This window comes from Tachypleus tridentatus, chromosome 13 (genome assembly GCF_004210375.1).
Source record: "Tachypleus tridentatus isolate NWPU-2018 chromosome 13, ASM421037v1, whole genome shotgun sequence".
NCBI classification, from domain to species: Eukaryota; Metazoa; Arthropoda; class Merostomata; order Xiphosura; family Limulidae; genus Tachypleus; species Tachypleus tridentatus.
In genome coordinates, this window is record NC_134837.1 from 172,671,075 (window position 1) to 172,687,369 (window position 16,295).

Below are 16,295 nucleotides of genomic sequence, written 5' to 3' on the forward strand. Positions count from 1 at the left end.
TAGCTTAATCTTTGCCCTCTCTTCTATGTGACCTGGTAACCCAACCTCATTTTTCCCTGCCACTTATACACATTATTTATTGATTCAACATCTCTCTCCTCTTTTCCATCTCAGGATCTAGTCCTTCCTTTATGTTTGGACTACTCTGATTCTTTGCCTGATGAACTGGAATTTTCCATCAAGTAATCCTTTCTAATTCTGGACATTATCCTCTCTTGTCCTTCTACTTACATGGGGAATATGGCTTTTGACATTAGTCCATCTATAATCACCTTCCTCTTAGTTATTCTACTTTCAGAAATCTCCCTTCCTGCTACATGACTTTTCTACAGGGTTCAGCTCCTTAACTGTTTCTAATTATTGGATGACCTTTTCTTCACCATTATGCTTTCTAAATACTACAAGGTGTTTCTTCCACCTTGTTCCAGTCTTTTCTTATACTCGTCCTGTTCCCATTCCCAATAAGGACCTCAATATCATTCTGCACTTTCTTACCCATACCTATTCAAGTCACTGGCAACCTCCAACTTCTACTGCCATCTCTCATCTATGTAAATTTTGTACCAGTTCCTCCACCATATGAATGTGGGCTTTTAGTTTGTGGGTGAAGAGGCATATATCGTTTTGGAGATAATACTTGCTTGATGATGTATTTCTGATGGATAATCTATTCTGCACACATTTAACATGACATAATCTTTAGGGACAACAATGGATCTATTAGTTCTTCTTAGCTTTCTCATCCTCTAAGCCACTTCCCACCCTCCTCCTGATCTCCAGTTCACTTTAGACATACTTGTCTCATCAAAAATAAAAATTTATGAATGAAAAAACACAGATGGAGTTAGTGTGCAAGGGGGTTGTTTGATCCTTTTTTTGATGGAGGCCTTATGCTGCATAGTATCATTTTGCAGTAGTGCAATTCATGAGATTAGGTGAGAGTTACCTAAACACTAAGTTTTAAGCTCATGAACCAATAAAGACACTATTACTAGTTTGACACCCCGATAGCAAACACTTATCCTTATCTTATTTGTTCATCTTTGATTATGTTCCGTAACAAAGATTATTGTTTGTAACATTTTGTCTCTGGACTTTTTATGATAAACTTGATTGCAATTCAGGGATGAGTAAATCCATAATATGCAACTTGGTATTTGTTGGATCTCCTGTTTAGTGGCTTTGTACTCTGAAGGAAATCCATATAATGGAAAATATCACAATGCATGCCACAAGATTATGAACTGTAATAGAGTCTAATCTCATAATTTAAATTGATTTGTATACTTTTCTTAAATATTTGTCCAAGTACACTATATAATGTTCTGACTATGTTTAAATTCTTAGCTCTAGTTACCAAAGATTTAACAGTACTATATGCTCATTATATGTATGTAAAATCATCTTAAAAAATTATATCTATAAATAATTATGACAACTGAAAGAAAATTCCACTTTGAGTATAATATGAGCTTGTATATATATCTCATTAATGCTGAGATACCTAATTTTTAAAAATATAAGTTTCATGATTAAATTTGTATACTTTAGGATGAGTGATGATCTTAGACCTGTGAAACTTCGGAAAGTTGTTCTTGGATATCCATTCAAAGAGGGCTGGTCTGAATTTAAGTTTGACATCTCACTAAGCTATAAACTTAATTATGTTCTACACACCTACTCTGAGAGAAAACCTACACTTGTGGTATGCAAATTATATTTATAAAATTAGGTGATTACTTTAATCATACATTAATCATATTTATAACTTTTTCCCACAGTTTGTTAATATGACTGTTTCTCAATGTACAGCCAAAGTGTGCCAGTTTCATTATCCTTTAATATAATATTTTAAAACCTTGATTTTTGTTTTAAAACAAGTATAAAAATGATCTTTAAGTTAATTGCTCCTTGTTCCATCTTGTATTTTTGCAATTAAGTTTACATTTTATTTGATTGGCAGTGCTGTGTAAATTTCAACTTTATTTTCTAATAATATGGTCCAGTATAAGCAGTTAAAAGAGAAGTGCTGCTTTTATGAGTTCAGATAAATACAACAGATTTCATAAGTGTACTTTTTTGTTTTCTTTAACAGCTTTCTGTAACACACACTGTACATTGGATAACACTATCATAAAAATAAGATAACCTCCTTGATTTGACAGTAACATATGTTTCTTCCTAACTTTCTCCTGCAGTAATAATTCTAGTTTTTATTTATCAACCTTACATAAGTGAATATACTCATAGTATATTTTTATGATAGAACAGTTTTCAGCATCTCTTAAAAATAATGTATATATATATTCACTCCAAGACTCTCCCAAGGCTTGACTTGTTTTCTGAATAGCTATTAAATATTGTAAACAAGCAAAAGTATCCTTCCCCAGTGATGGAAAAAAATTAATTATCAATTTAAATTATCTTATGGACTTTATAAAGGTTAATTATGTTGCACTCTTGATTTTGTTCTGAACCAAAGCTCTGATGCAGCTTATACTGTCCACTGTGACATGCAGTACCTTTAAATATGGGCATGTTATAAGAGTAACAATCAATCCTTCAACATGAATAGTAGTAGATAATAGGGTGCTGGTGGCTGGCTGTCTTTCTTTTGGTTAGTAATACAAAATTAAGGGTAGTGGCAGATAGTCTTAAAAATTTTACCATAAATACAAATGCAGAACTGCATATTTTAAAAGGTTATATACGTAATTTCATAGAGTTTGAGATGTTTCAGTTTTTAAAGAAAACATGTTTTGTTTATTCATAGATTGTTGAACTGTATCTTAATGAATTTTCTTTATTAGATTTGCTTCCTCCTTTGCTGAACCATTTTTTAATTCAGTGAATTTTGTACATATTTTGTTACTGTCATTTTTCTTTTTGTTGTTCAGAAAATTATTTACCTTTGCTTATCCAATAAAAGAACTAGCTTGCTATTACAATACATGAAGCAACTTATTGATTTAACTCAATAAATGTACCTTAGCACAGAGGAAGCTTATATTTTTATAATATTAATTATGTTTAACATGTTTTATTATTTTTTCACTGTGCTAAATTTTTCTTGGTTCAGTTAATAGTGTTAAGCATTTTGAGCTGTAGTGCAATGTTATCCATCATGATCTATAAGCGTTAAGTGCAAAAAATATCAATATGAAATGATCATATACATTCAAGAACCTGTAGAAGATGTCTAACAATACACCACAAAAAGGGATCTTTTGGAAGATGCAGGTTTATACCACGTTTTTAAGAAACTATACTTCAGATAGAATAGTGCTAGATGTGGCAGCATGGACAGTATTAGTAATGATGCATTAAAAGCATGCTAATATAGCATATTCAACTCTCTTTATGTTTTTCTTTTTATGTATATATAAACTTTAGCATAGAAATAGCAAACTTCTAGGTAAATGCAATGATTAGAAATGCATGTATTATTTCCTTATATTGAAATATTTAATGTCATAATTTATTTTTTATCTTAAGTTTGTTACCTAGCTTTTGTGAAGGTTATTTTATACTGTTTATCCCATGACAAAACAGTGCTAACATCAAATTAGTTATTTTATAAGAAGCTTAAAGTTATTGTCTAACTCTAGATTACTTTTTAAGTTTTGTTCCACAAGAAAAGGAGTGATGCAAACTGCAAACACCCTCAGCAAGGAAAAAAAGTTTGTATATAACTCGGATCATAAGCAGCTGTTAGTCAAAACAGCCAACATGCTAAGAGATGGTAAACTCAGAGGTAAGATATTTATGTATTTGTTTTCCATTTTATAAAGCATATATATTTTAATTTTTTTAAATGTGTAATAAAATTGTTTTGATAGTTTTGAATGGTCCATGTAAGTAATGTAAAATGTGATATATTATTTTTAATTTATTTGTTTAATGTTTTATTGTTTGTTGTTCCAAATTTTGCTTTTTAGTTACATATTAAAGAGTGATGTTATCACTCACATTTAACTCTATACTTCTATAAGTGCATTATAAATTTGTTAATATTGTTAATAAGAAACTTTTCTTTGGTTTACATTTTGTTGCTGGTGAGTGTTCTGTGCATATAGATGTATATTCTTTTCTCTTTTGAATATACTTTTCCCATATAAGAGCCTTTGGAATTATTATATAATCAAAACTAATAATCCCATTTCATGGATAGAAATATTCTAAATTTTCAGCAGGACACATGTCCTGCTGAACAGTGAAACTTGCCAGACATTTGAAATTTTAGCAGGACACCTCACAATTGTCACCAGACATTACTGAAAACAAGAAATCAAGTAGAGACAATTATTGTATAAAACAGAATCATTTTATTTATGGTACTGAAACATTATTTCAAAGCAAGTGGCGACAAGCCTTGTATCCATTAAAAATGGCACATCAATCAAAGTGGTAGATTTAGTCATCCAGCACTAGGACATCAGCTGATGTAGACTCAGTATCTCTATTGTCTCTAATGTGTGAGTTCCATGTGGGCTCACAAATCGTCTGGTTTTTTTTACTGTCCTTTCACCAGGATTCTACAGGCTTATACAGTAATTCTGTGCTTGCAAGATCACAGGTCTTATTCTCAGCTAATTTTATTGTCATCAAGTCATTAAGAGATCATTTATTAGTTTAGACTGCTAGTCATCCTTAATAACTGCCATCTGGGAAAATCCACGTTCTGGTTCAGTAGATGACATGGAAATCACTTGCATGAGGCATACCAAGGCCAACACTGTTGATCCAGGGAAAGATTTACTGTCCTCAACAGTAATTTGACTTAACATGTGGGCCCACAATCCACTTGCACTACTAGCCAAGGACTCATCTGATTTGGCAGATCTTGTGGCTTTGAGCAGTGTCTGGTGTAAGTCAGCTTGGCAAATATCAGATGCAGTGTTGAAACCCTTAGCAGAGCACCAAAGTGATCCAATAGTGTCTGGAGTTCATTATGGCCATAAGATGACAATGCTTCCTTGCTTTTAGGCCAGTTACTTGGTTCAAAGATTTGAAAGGCACCAATAAAATTCTCATCAAATTCTTCAAATCTCTCATTCAGATATGTGACAATTTTACCTATGAAGATGGCAGTTTCTTCAGCCACGGATTGAGCAACTGTCTCTTTTGTGGCACTTTTTGAGCCTCTGGCCCTTGTCTGACAACTAATAGCAATCACCTTTCCTCTAAGTAACCACTTGCCAGTTTGTTCACATGTTGTGAGCTCTCTAACAATTTTCTGGGATCTCTCAACATGATTCAGATTGCCCAGCTTCTCTTTGCAAACAGCGAGTTTGTCAGAAACAATGTTCACAGTAGTAAAATTGTCTTGCATTTTGAGACTAAGAGATGTCAAAACAGGCAGAACTGCCAAGAGTATGTCCATGTACAGGATGAACTTAAGGCTTGTCAAAGTGGTGTATAATCTTGCAGTTTTCTGTCCACATTCCCCTTTGTCATGCAGCTTTACTTGATACAAATGCTCTGCTAAAGCTGACAGTTATGAGAAACTGTCTCCAGAGTGTGTTCTTTGTAGGCCACCCACCAGGTTTCTGTCCCTTTTGTTGGCTTTCTAAGAACAATGTTGTTGGCTTTACCAGCTTCTTTGAGGCCAGCTCAGTTCTGTGGCAAATTGTCATAAAACTTCCATAGGTTTTCTAAAAAGGTTTGGATAATATCAAGGTAAGGGATGTCCTTGATGGTCTTCTTAATTGCAAGTTCCAATCTGTGACTAACACAGTGGTTTCCTATCAAATAAGGTTTTTGTGCCTTCAATCTGTTGACAAGTTCTTTATTTGTGCCAAAATTGACAGCTGCCCCATCAGCTGTTAGGCATACAATTGATTCAAGCTAGTCGGGAAACTTGCCATATATGGACAATGCTGCAAGTACAAAAAATTAGTACCCAATATTAGTTATTTTCTGTAAAAAAAAACAAAATGTAAATTTGTACTTTGGAAAATTCAATTGCTCCATTATCTATTACGCTAGTTGTGCTAGATTAAGCTCCAATTCTGTCAGTGGTAAATACATTGTTCTTCTTGGTTTAAATCAATTGAAAAATACTTGAGTTTTCACTGATGTATATTAATAATGGAATGACTATGTAAACCTGAATTAAAACACAAATGTACATGAAATATTGTCCATTTTAATTTTTCTTAATTAGGAATTCAGGATAAATCCAGAAAATTTTCATCCCAGATAATTATGAAACCTTTACCTGAACTAAGTGCCTGTAGCAAGTGTTCAGAATCAGCCTTCTCAACTGACTGCAGACACAGGAAGTGGGTTACTGGGTAACAGTCACTGTTCAAGTATCGTACATTGACTATCTCCAAATTATGTCATTGGCATAATGCTCTGTTAAGTTCATACCAAAGTTGTGCTCCTGCAGCAACAGAAGCTCTTGAAAATCGCTAAATGGTTTGGCATTCAAAGCCATATAAAGGACAGTCCTGAACAACACAAGCAAATGATCTTTCTCAGTCTGGTTAAGTTTGCTCAATTCTTTCATCATGGGAGTTAAATCAGGTGTTTCTTTTGCTGTCTTAGCTTGACAACTTAGACTGTGGGCGTGACTGTTTTCATGCTCCTTAACAGCATTTGCTCTCAGGTTGGAAGATCCTGTTATGAAGGTGTTCTTCTGCCTTCCACTACTTTGGTCATATTCCTGACGAATTGAGCAAAACATCAGTCAGGTAGCGTTATTATACTCTAGCCATGGTCAGCTTCTATTCCATTCATCCTGGAAATGACGAGTAGGCTTAGTGCCAGTACTAGCAGTCCCAGTTTTTGCTTTAACACTTGGGCTTGGGTCAACAAGCTTGGATTTTTTCACTCGGGGTTCCATAGTATTATCTTCTGATTCATTAGTCTTGCTCGTGAAGTCAAACTGAAATAGATCGTTAGACTTTCCCAATTTTTTTACTATCAGATGCCATGGTCAGATCGTCGTGAATGTTTGGCAGTGACGTGACGATCTGGGATGGCATGGATAAGGCGACCTGAAATGCGCATTTTGTGAGCGTTCATGACCGTTTTTTAAAATTTGCTTTTTTTTTTGTCTTGAATTAAATCTTAAATTTTACAAGTTATTTTCCACTCATTATAGAATATACTTTTAAGCAAAATCTTTGGGCTGTGCATACACAGCTTTTGCCTCATTTATTTTTGAGGGGATGATGTATTTGTGTCTGATATGTTAGGAATATGACCACTGGTCACAATGTCCAGAGATAGATGGGAAAGTGCTGGTCAAACTTGATTTTTTAACAGACATGCCCGGCTTTAAATAGAAAATTTTGAACCCTACATTTACTTCACTCTCATGATTTTTCTGCATAAACATTATCTGAAAATAAATTACTTTTTCTGGCTATTACGTTTTTATTTTTAAACCCTACAATGCATTACCTTTTTAATTAAAGCACTCAAACAACATTACAAAAAATAATTGAGCTCATGAAAAAAAGGAGAAATTAAAATGAGAGACAACCATATAAATTTATTAACTACCATTTTCTGTTTTAAGGCAAGTTGACATAATTGTGCAAGTACTACAAAATATAAACTAGCTACTAATGACTAGACAGTATACCAGTGTTATTTAGATGAATTATAACATTTAAATAAACTAAAATAAGTAATCCCAGGTCATTCACTGGGTCAGTGGTGCATTTATAGACTTACAGTACTGAAATCCAGGATTTGATTTCCTGTGGTGGACATAGTGCAAATATCTTATTGTGTGACTATGGGTTAAAAAAGCAACATCAAATATGGCTAACTACTCTCAAAACATGTGTAATTACAAAAGCTTTTATAAAGTATCGAGACATACTGTTACAATCTTGTTGTGCCATCTAGTAGTCAGTATCTTGAAACTTATGGAATTAAATACCTTCTAAAACTGAGAACAAAGCCAATCACATATTTCAATAATAGAAGAATCACTGAATTTGAAATAAATGTTTAAAGATTGTATGTGTGAAGCTGAAAGATACAGCATATTGTTTAACTTTAAATGTTTTTAAGTTGATTTCTTGCATGTGGTTATTCTAATTTTAGAAAAAAATCACAATAAACATATGTTTGATTTGAGATTTTATAGTATTTCAAAATATAAGAGGATATTAATTTGACATTTTAGTTTGTAAGTCCAACCAGGAAATGATGCACTCTTATTTCAAAGATTTTGCAACTCATAACAAAGCATTATTCATTCTTACTATTAATTAAATCTTAAAAAAGCTCAGTATTATATTATAACTTTCAGTAATGAATTCTCAGAAACAAAAAACAAAAATAACCTTAAATATGAGTAACAGACAAAATAAAAAAAAAAATTTCAAGATCACTTTGCCATAGGTCATCATCCAAGTACCTTCATTGCTAGCATGGCTTTTAACCCCAATACAACATTTTAAAGTAGATAAAAACTTTATAACTAATGGTTTAGAAGTGGTGCACACTGAGTTGGAGTATAATGTCTAAGCTTAAATCAAACTTAATTAGCAATAACAATATATAATTCAATGTTATTTAGATACTATGCTTTATATTGGTCATCTTTCCATGATGATATCATAAGAACATGAATAAAGTATGTAAAAAGTGGATCATCTTTACTGGTGATGAACAGATGAACTGCTTGTTGTAGATTAGAAGTGATCAATATGAATAATGGAGATAAAAACAAACATCTATATCAAGACCCATTTGCTTGATGAACTGACCAGTACTTTCATATTGCATTATTTAGCCCATTAAAGTTTTTCATAACTGACTTTTTAAATTCAGAAAAAGCCATTTCAGTTGTCTTGTTTGAATATGGAAATGGAAATTTAAATTAACATGTTTTTTTATGATATTTGTGAAGCATTACTTTGAATATTAAAGATAAATTTTCTTACAACATGCTTTTCATAAAGTAATGCAATAAAATCAAATCAAAAGTGAATCAAAAATAAAGTAGTTTTTGTGTGTGGAACATCTTTTGAAGAAGAAAGCTTATTTGAAAAGAAATTAGTTCTGTTAACATTAATAGTACATCTTCTATCTCCAGCATGGTTAACATTAGCTGGCTGAAACATTTTGTGATTTCAGTGTATTTTATGCATAAGAATTAAGATACTGTAATATATTAGTGTTAACATTAATAGTACATCTTCTATCTCCAGCATGGTTAACATTGGCTGGCTGAAACATTTTGTGAGTTCAGTGTATTTTATGCATGAGAATTAAGATACTGTAATATAATGACAAGTATACTTTTTTCCAGTTAAATATAATTCAAGTCCTAAGTCTCTTGTGTCACAAGAAAGTTACAAGTTAAAAAGTGATTACTTTGAAATTATAGTGTTTCAAAGCAATAGTTTAAAAGGGTATATTATTTTCATTGACATATCTCTCTATTATTTAATTGAATAAATTTGTAGATGTGGTCATCAATGGAATAGGTTACCACCATGCAGGACTAGATTTTTCAGATAGAAAATATATAGAGGAGCTTTTTGAAAGTGGAAAACTTCCAGTTTTAAGTAAGAAGTTTTTGCTCATTGATTTCATTAAGGTCTGCATAAACTTGCTGAAAGTGTATTCTGATACAGTACTTCCCTCCACTTACAAGATTAGCTATTCTCATTCATTGCTGCCCTCTGTATGTTAACTTTTTCTTTACATATACCACAAGCCTTCACTTTCCCTTATTGGAATCAAGTAATTTCAGCATGTCTTTCATGTAAATTATCACACATCGCTTATCCATATCTTCAGTTTGTCATGGTATATTCATGTGGCATATGTGATGACTTCTTTGCACCTCTACCAAACTATAATTTCTCATTTTACAGTGCTTGTTTTTGGACTTGTTTCTTTTTTGACTTGATTTCAGTTTGAAACACACTTTTCTTGTAAAGTGGTTATACTTTATAAACCATCTAGTTTTTTTCAGAATTACCTTAATTTTACCTCCTTACAGTTTTTTTTATACATTCACTTTTTTATCTGCACTTGCAGCATAGATTTTAAAGTCAATGTCATCACTTTGGTGTCTCAACTTTGGCTGGAACTTTATCTCAGGCCTCAGGTGTGGGTGATCTGGTGGAATATTTAACAATGTTTATCCACAGTGAAGATGAACATTACATAATTCAATTTCTGTCTCCACACTTGCCCCATTTCCTCCTGAATATCTTGAATCTATTTAGGCTGATGAGGACTTCAAATTGCATTTCATTACCATCTAATTTTGCTGTGCCTTTCCATAACTTTCCTGAGGATTCATTTCAACCTTCTACAGCTTTTTGGGCTTTATTTCTCAAATACATAATATTTTACCCTTTACCCCTATTTCTTATAACTCATGTCCTTCCTTACTGCTTATACATTCTTCTCAACCCTATTTGGCTTTCCTCTTTCCCTGACCTTTGGGTCTATTCTGAACATGTTATCTCCCAATTAAATTATTGTATTAGCATGTCTCATCCCCCACGGACTTCAGATCAGCAATTGTTGGGCCCTCTTTTACCCGTTTTTCAGGATGACTCTGAATCTCCAGTCAGTTTAATCCATGCAAAGTTTTCATGCCTATGTTTACCCTCTTGACTATTTTGCAGGATTGTTTTACTATTCATCTTCTATCTGAGACTTTTCACAAAAATCCTGAGTCATTTTGTGGGGACAGTCTCTTCCTTGGTACCTCCTCATTGGCTCATTTGTCATCTTTGACTCTGGTTAAGTTTTATGGTGTTTTGTTTTTGATACAATCCTGGAGTCTTTGGAATCTCGTGTCATCAACTTAGCATTCTACCCTTTCCCATTTGGTAGTCTATTTGTTGTGGCTCCCATTACAGTTTCACAGCCTTTCCAACCCTTACCTGTACTCCTTTTTCAAGGTGCCACTGCTCTTCATTTTCCATGACAATACACGTCACTCTGCCAACAGTACTAGTGACTATCTAGTGGGCTCTGGTCCACTAGAAGCTTGACTTGCAGCCTTTCTCCATCAATGGCACTTTTTCCTTCAGGACCACCTATCAAACCAGTTTCACATTAATCACCAGGTTTTTACTTCTGACTATTTATTTTTTCCAAGAAAACTGGGGACTGAAGTCCTTTCATCAGTTTGCCCCACTTCAGTTGCATTGTACACCTTCACTGTTTCACAATGAAGTCCTATTTTACCATCCTGTTGGCATTTTCTCCAGGTTTATGGATAACCTAGATAAGCATTACCAATGTTTATCTGTATATTCCCATCTTAGCTTGATCTTTCCCATATCTTCAGTTTGTCCATCATGTGGTGGTGTACTAATTTTGTGCACTATACTTTGGACTTGCTTCTGCACCTTATGTTTATATCTGGTGGTCAAGGCTTCTGATTATTATATGGATGATTGGATTCTTTTAGGCCATTTTGAACTGGAATTGGTCATTCATATTCATCAACTTCTTTAAGTGGTTGTTACATTGGACTGGTTAATCAAATTGGAGAAGCACTACCTCCATCCTACCCTATAACTTGCCTATTTGGGTGTCTTTTTTTTCACCTCAGTTAAGCCCAACCTTCTCCTCTCTGACTGTTAGTTCACCCTACCCTTTCAGCTCTCTCACTTTCTGTTCATGAAGTTCTATCACTTTTGGAGATGTTGTCTTTCATGACATCATTGGTTTCCCTAGATCATTTATATATGTGTTCCCTACAGTGGGTTCTCTGTTATCAGTGAAACATTCCTTGGTTGCTCCTCTTACACTTCCTCCTTCACTAGTGGATGATCTGTTTTGGTGGTTGGACAAAACTTGTACATTAACAGGTTTCCATCCTGCTTTCTCTTCCTTGCCCAGATTTTCAACTGTTTACAGATGCATCCCTTCAGGGCTGGGTTTCATGTGTCAATCACCATGAAGCTATGGGTCATTGTCAACATAACTCCTTACATATCAACGTCTTGAGCTTTTAGCTGTAAATTGGGCTTTGGATCACTTTCTACCTCTAACCAGGCATGTCTGATGATGATGCATTTGAATAACTCGAGAGTGATGGCATATATTAATCACAAAGGTGGCACCTGGCAGAAACATCTCTGTTTTCATACATTGGATCTCCTCTTTTGTGGCCATGTGCACCATATTCGTTTCATCATGTTCTTTTTATCCCTAGTGCTTCATCTTGAGGATTTGACTATCAATGCCTTTAGTCAAGACTGGCTTCACAAATTCCTGTTTATTTATCTCCTTATCAGATTGCTTCATTGAGTGGTTTCCGTAATCCATACCACTCCATGCCAAGTCCTTGTGATAGCTCCATATTGGCTGATTTTCTAGTTTACATCAACTCTAATTTTCCTTCCTATACCCTTTTTCCTTATTGTATATGTTCATACCTAGCTTTTGTCAAGTTTTGGTAAGAAGATCAGGTTCCTCCACTTGTGTAGCTTTCTATTTGGCTCAGTCAATTTGTCCTTCTTCCATAGAGGTATATTAAAGAAGTATTTCAAGCTGCTTGACCTACTTTGGTTTGTTATTAAAGAAGTATTTCAAGCTGCTTGACCTACTTTGGTTTGTATGTCTAAATTTTGGTCTCATTGGTTTCATGTTGTCAAGCAGTTTTGTCCAATACCTTTTGGCTTTCCATTTACCACAGAGTATTTGATTCACCTGTACCCCCAAATTATCTTCTATTCCTGACTGGGATGTTAATGTTGCCCTTTATTCCTTTACATTAACTCCATTTAAACCTCTTTTCTTGTGCTCTATTTTACATTTCCCCTAAAGTGTATTTCCTTCTCCTCTTGGCCTGTGGTCATCCACAGACTGTTTTGTTTGCTATACACACTTTACTACCATACCTTTCTTCTTTATCTGGATTTCTTTCCTCTCATAAACCTCAGCAGTGCATGAGAGTAGCTCCTCCTTTTTGCTTATTTCTCTTCTCTTTATCTCTCATCTCTACTCTTATTCCAATCTAGATAGACTTCTATGTCCAGTGCATATCCTCTATATTGCTCACATGGTTTCTTTCCATGGTTCCTGTTCTTGATTCTTTATCCCATGGCAATCTTCTATATCTTGAGATCTAACCTCTTCTACCCTCACCAATTGGGTTCTTTACTTGATCTAGTTAGATTATTCTTCATTGTCCCATTCTCACAGGAATTTATTCATAGTAACTTTTCTTCAGATTCAACACTGGATATTGGAGGAAATCCTGCAATAGGGTATGTGGACCACACCTAACACATCCATCTTCCATTATTTACATTATATCACAGTTTTGGTTTCTTCAGGTTTTTGCCTTCCACCTGTGGTTGTTCTTCAAGCTTTGATTCAAATCTATAACTCAGTAAGTCTATATTAGTGCTTCCTTTTATTTCAAGGGCATATCTTTCATATAGTCTTTACATGGATCCCACTCTGAGGCAAATGGTGACTAGCCAGGTATTCTAGTATTCAAGATTTTCACTATACAGCCATGTTGGTTCATGCTTTCCATTCCATAGCTTAGGAACACTCACTTTTGAGAGGAGTTGTTCAACAAGATTACTTGTGGGTGAATAATCTTGCAATATTTTGCTTCATAAACTTGCCTGTTCCAAACTGTATCACCCATGGATTACATTCATAAAGCAGAAGGGGATGTCCACCCCTCCCAGCCATACCTTGAGTGAATAAATTGGTATTATCTGCTTTTGAAAATAGGGTTTTGTGATCGCCCATTGCACTGTTTCACATGATGGCGTTTCTTCAGATTTTCCAATGCATTTTCACCCTCCTTTCTTCAAGTGGATGATGGAAGTCCTTACCACTTACCAGTTCTAAGCTGCTGGGGTAGTCAATCATGGAAACATTCTGCTGAAAATGTTCTACACAAAAGAAAAGGCAGTTCTCTTCAGCAAAGAGTAGTGTGTTAGTGTCTTGCTGGTGTAGATGATGTACTATACATTTTACAATCACTACAGAGTGAGACATCGAATTGCAGTTCACTCCTCAGTTGGGAGCCCTAATCCTATCCCATGGCTGGGTTTTGGATTTAGAGAAAACCAATCAACTTAAGTCCTCACAAATGTACAAAGTTTATCTTCCTCTCTCAATTGTGCTTCAGATGTGTTGTAGGTCACAGTGGAAGTAAGGGGAAATGTTCAGGTTCTGTCCTTTTTTGTTATCCTTCGTACAACTTTTTCCAAGAATGTTATTGTTTATCAGATGGTTCTAGTCTGTTTTCTTCTTGGGAGAGTTTGCATAAATATCCTTACCAAACCAAATGTAGGGTTTCAAAATAAAAATATTCCTCATGTCCTGATGTAAGAGTGGTTCTAAATTTTTTCTGGTCTCTAAGGCTTGAAATGAAGATGGTATGATCCTCATTCTACCCAAGTGTGGATATTGGTTCAAAGCAGCATGGGTTTTAGATGTAGTTAACTTACCAGTATGGTCCATTGCACCTTAGCCACTATACACTGTTGAGCTCATCCTTTGTTTACCCACATTTTTGCTTCATATGACTGACTTACATATATCTATTTAAGGGTTCAAATACTTATTGTCCCTCAATTCTCTCCCACTTGGATGTACTCCTATCATTTTTCTACCCTTTTTATTCATTCTTAATGGATGGGCAAAGAGTATACCTGGTCAGAAGTGGTGTGATTCCATCTTCAGATTTCCTGGTTTAATTCTGTTATCTACAGAGTTATCTTTCAGATACTTTTGAAGGGTATGTCTGTTCTCCCCTTACAATGGTTCTTCTTCTTAATCAATGTAAAATTATATCTAATTTTGTAAGTAGAAGAAAGTACCATATCAAAAGCCATGATTTTCCTTTACTCAAAATGTATTTATGATAGGTACTTCCCTTCTCTAACACTTTCCATCCAAAGTTTGGCTTTCATTTTTTGCCAAACTTTGAAATGATAGTTCAGTGGAGGTACATAAAGGAACTCACATGCATCATATGAGTATGCTGTGCTCCTGTTGATGGAAAGTTGGTGTATGTGGATGTACATAGGAGGCATGGTGAAATACTATATGATTCAACTAAGAGAGAAAATGTTCACATATAGGGGGCAGCAATGAATGAGAATAAATAATTTTGTGAGAGAGGGAAGTACCTATCAGAAATACATTTTCAGTATTGAAAAATCTTAACTTTTATTTTTCTTTGAGGCCTTTTAAATATTAAAAACTCTATCATTAATCAGAAACACATAAAATGCATATACATTTTTTTATCAGTGAAAGTTGTTTCAAATTCTCAGAGGCTTATTTTCTTTAACTCTATATAGTTAATGTATTGCCTGGTAAGTGTTTGATTTTAGTCAAGATTATTTATTTTTTTAATAAATGTTGTATGTGTCTGATATAAGTATTGCAGTTACTACATGACAATTAAATGATAGACTGTGTTTATAATTTCTAATAAATGATGGAATGTTTGTGTCTGGTAATTGTACAAAATTGTTAATGTTGGGAGATAACTGCTGTGATAGTTTGAGATGATAAAATGTACCTAACTAGAAATAGTGTGTTAATGCTTTATCTCAGTTGGTAGAGAACTTGCCAGATTCAATCCTGCTTGTAGAAAATGCATAAGTTACATTACTACTTCCTAAATAAGGTCCATATTTGGGTCTTTTCTGAAAGTTGTGAGATATTCACTTGTTTGGTACCAGTTTTCCTATAGTAATTCAGTTTTCACTTTTCCTGCAAATGGATTGAACTCAAGACCTTCAGCATGTTAGACAAACACTCTACCAAATGAACTGAAGGGTTAACCTACTAACTATTACTAGTAAGGGTATTTGTTAATAACTTATACCAATACATTGCTAAAATTAATTGGTTAATGACTTATCTTCTCTCTGAATGCAAACAGCTGGCATGTACATATGGAATTTTAAATTACGTGTAAGAAGAATGTTGAGATATGTTTCATGTTCTGTAATTGTAAATATCTATCTATTACTTTTTATATTATTAGTTCTACTGATAATGATTATCTAGATGGTTCAGTGTATTTTACACTGGTTTTATGTTGTAATAAGTTTTAGTTAATAGAAATATTTCCTTCTGTTATGAATGCATTTTCTGTTTATGTTGTAGTATCTACCAGCACTCTTGCTATGGGAGTAAACTTTCCTGCTCACTTGGTTGTAGTAAAGTCAACTACACAGTATGTAGCTGGCAGCTATGAAGAATATTCTGACACTCAAATCTTGCAGATGATTGGTCGAGCTGGCAGACCACAGGTTAGGAATAGCCTTATGACTTTTTAATGTACATACACAATGTGTTTCTCA

General features: G+C 34.0%; 1 protein-coding gene across 5 annotated transcripts in view; it reads left to right on the top strand.

Moving 5' to 3' along the window:
* The window catches only part of LOC143237785 (putative ATP-dependent DNA helicase HFM1), a 137,483-nt gene that overhangs the window by 57,350 nt on the left and 63,838 nt on the right, over window positions 1–16,295 (top strand). For all 5 annotated transcript variants that reach the window (XM_076477365.1, XM_076477364.1, XM_076477366.1 and 2 more), the window contains 4 exons: window positions 1,552–1,705; window positions 3,622–3,754; window positions 9,438–9,539; window positions 16,099–16,244. In XM_076477365.1, coding sequence (XP_076333480.1) covers window positions 1,552–1,705; window positions 3,622–3,754; window positions 9,438–9,539; window positions 16,099–16,244 — 535 coding nt within the window. The remainder of the gene's footprint in view (window positions 1–1,551; window positions 1,706–3,621; window positions 3,755–9,437; window positions 9,540–16,098; window positions 16,245–16,295) is intronic.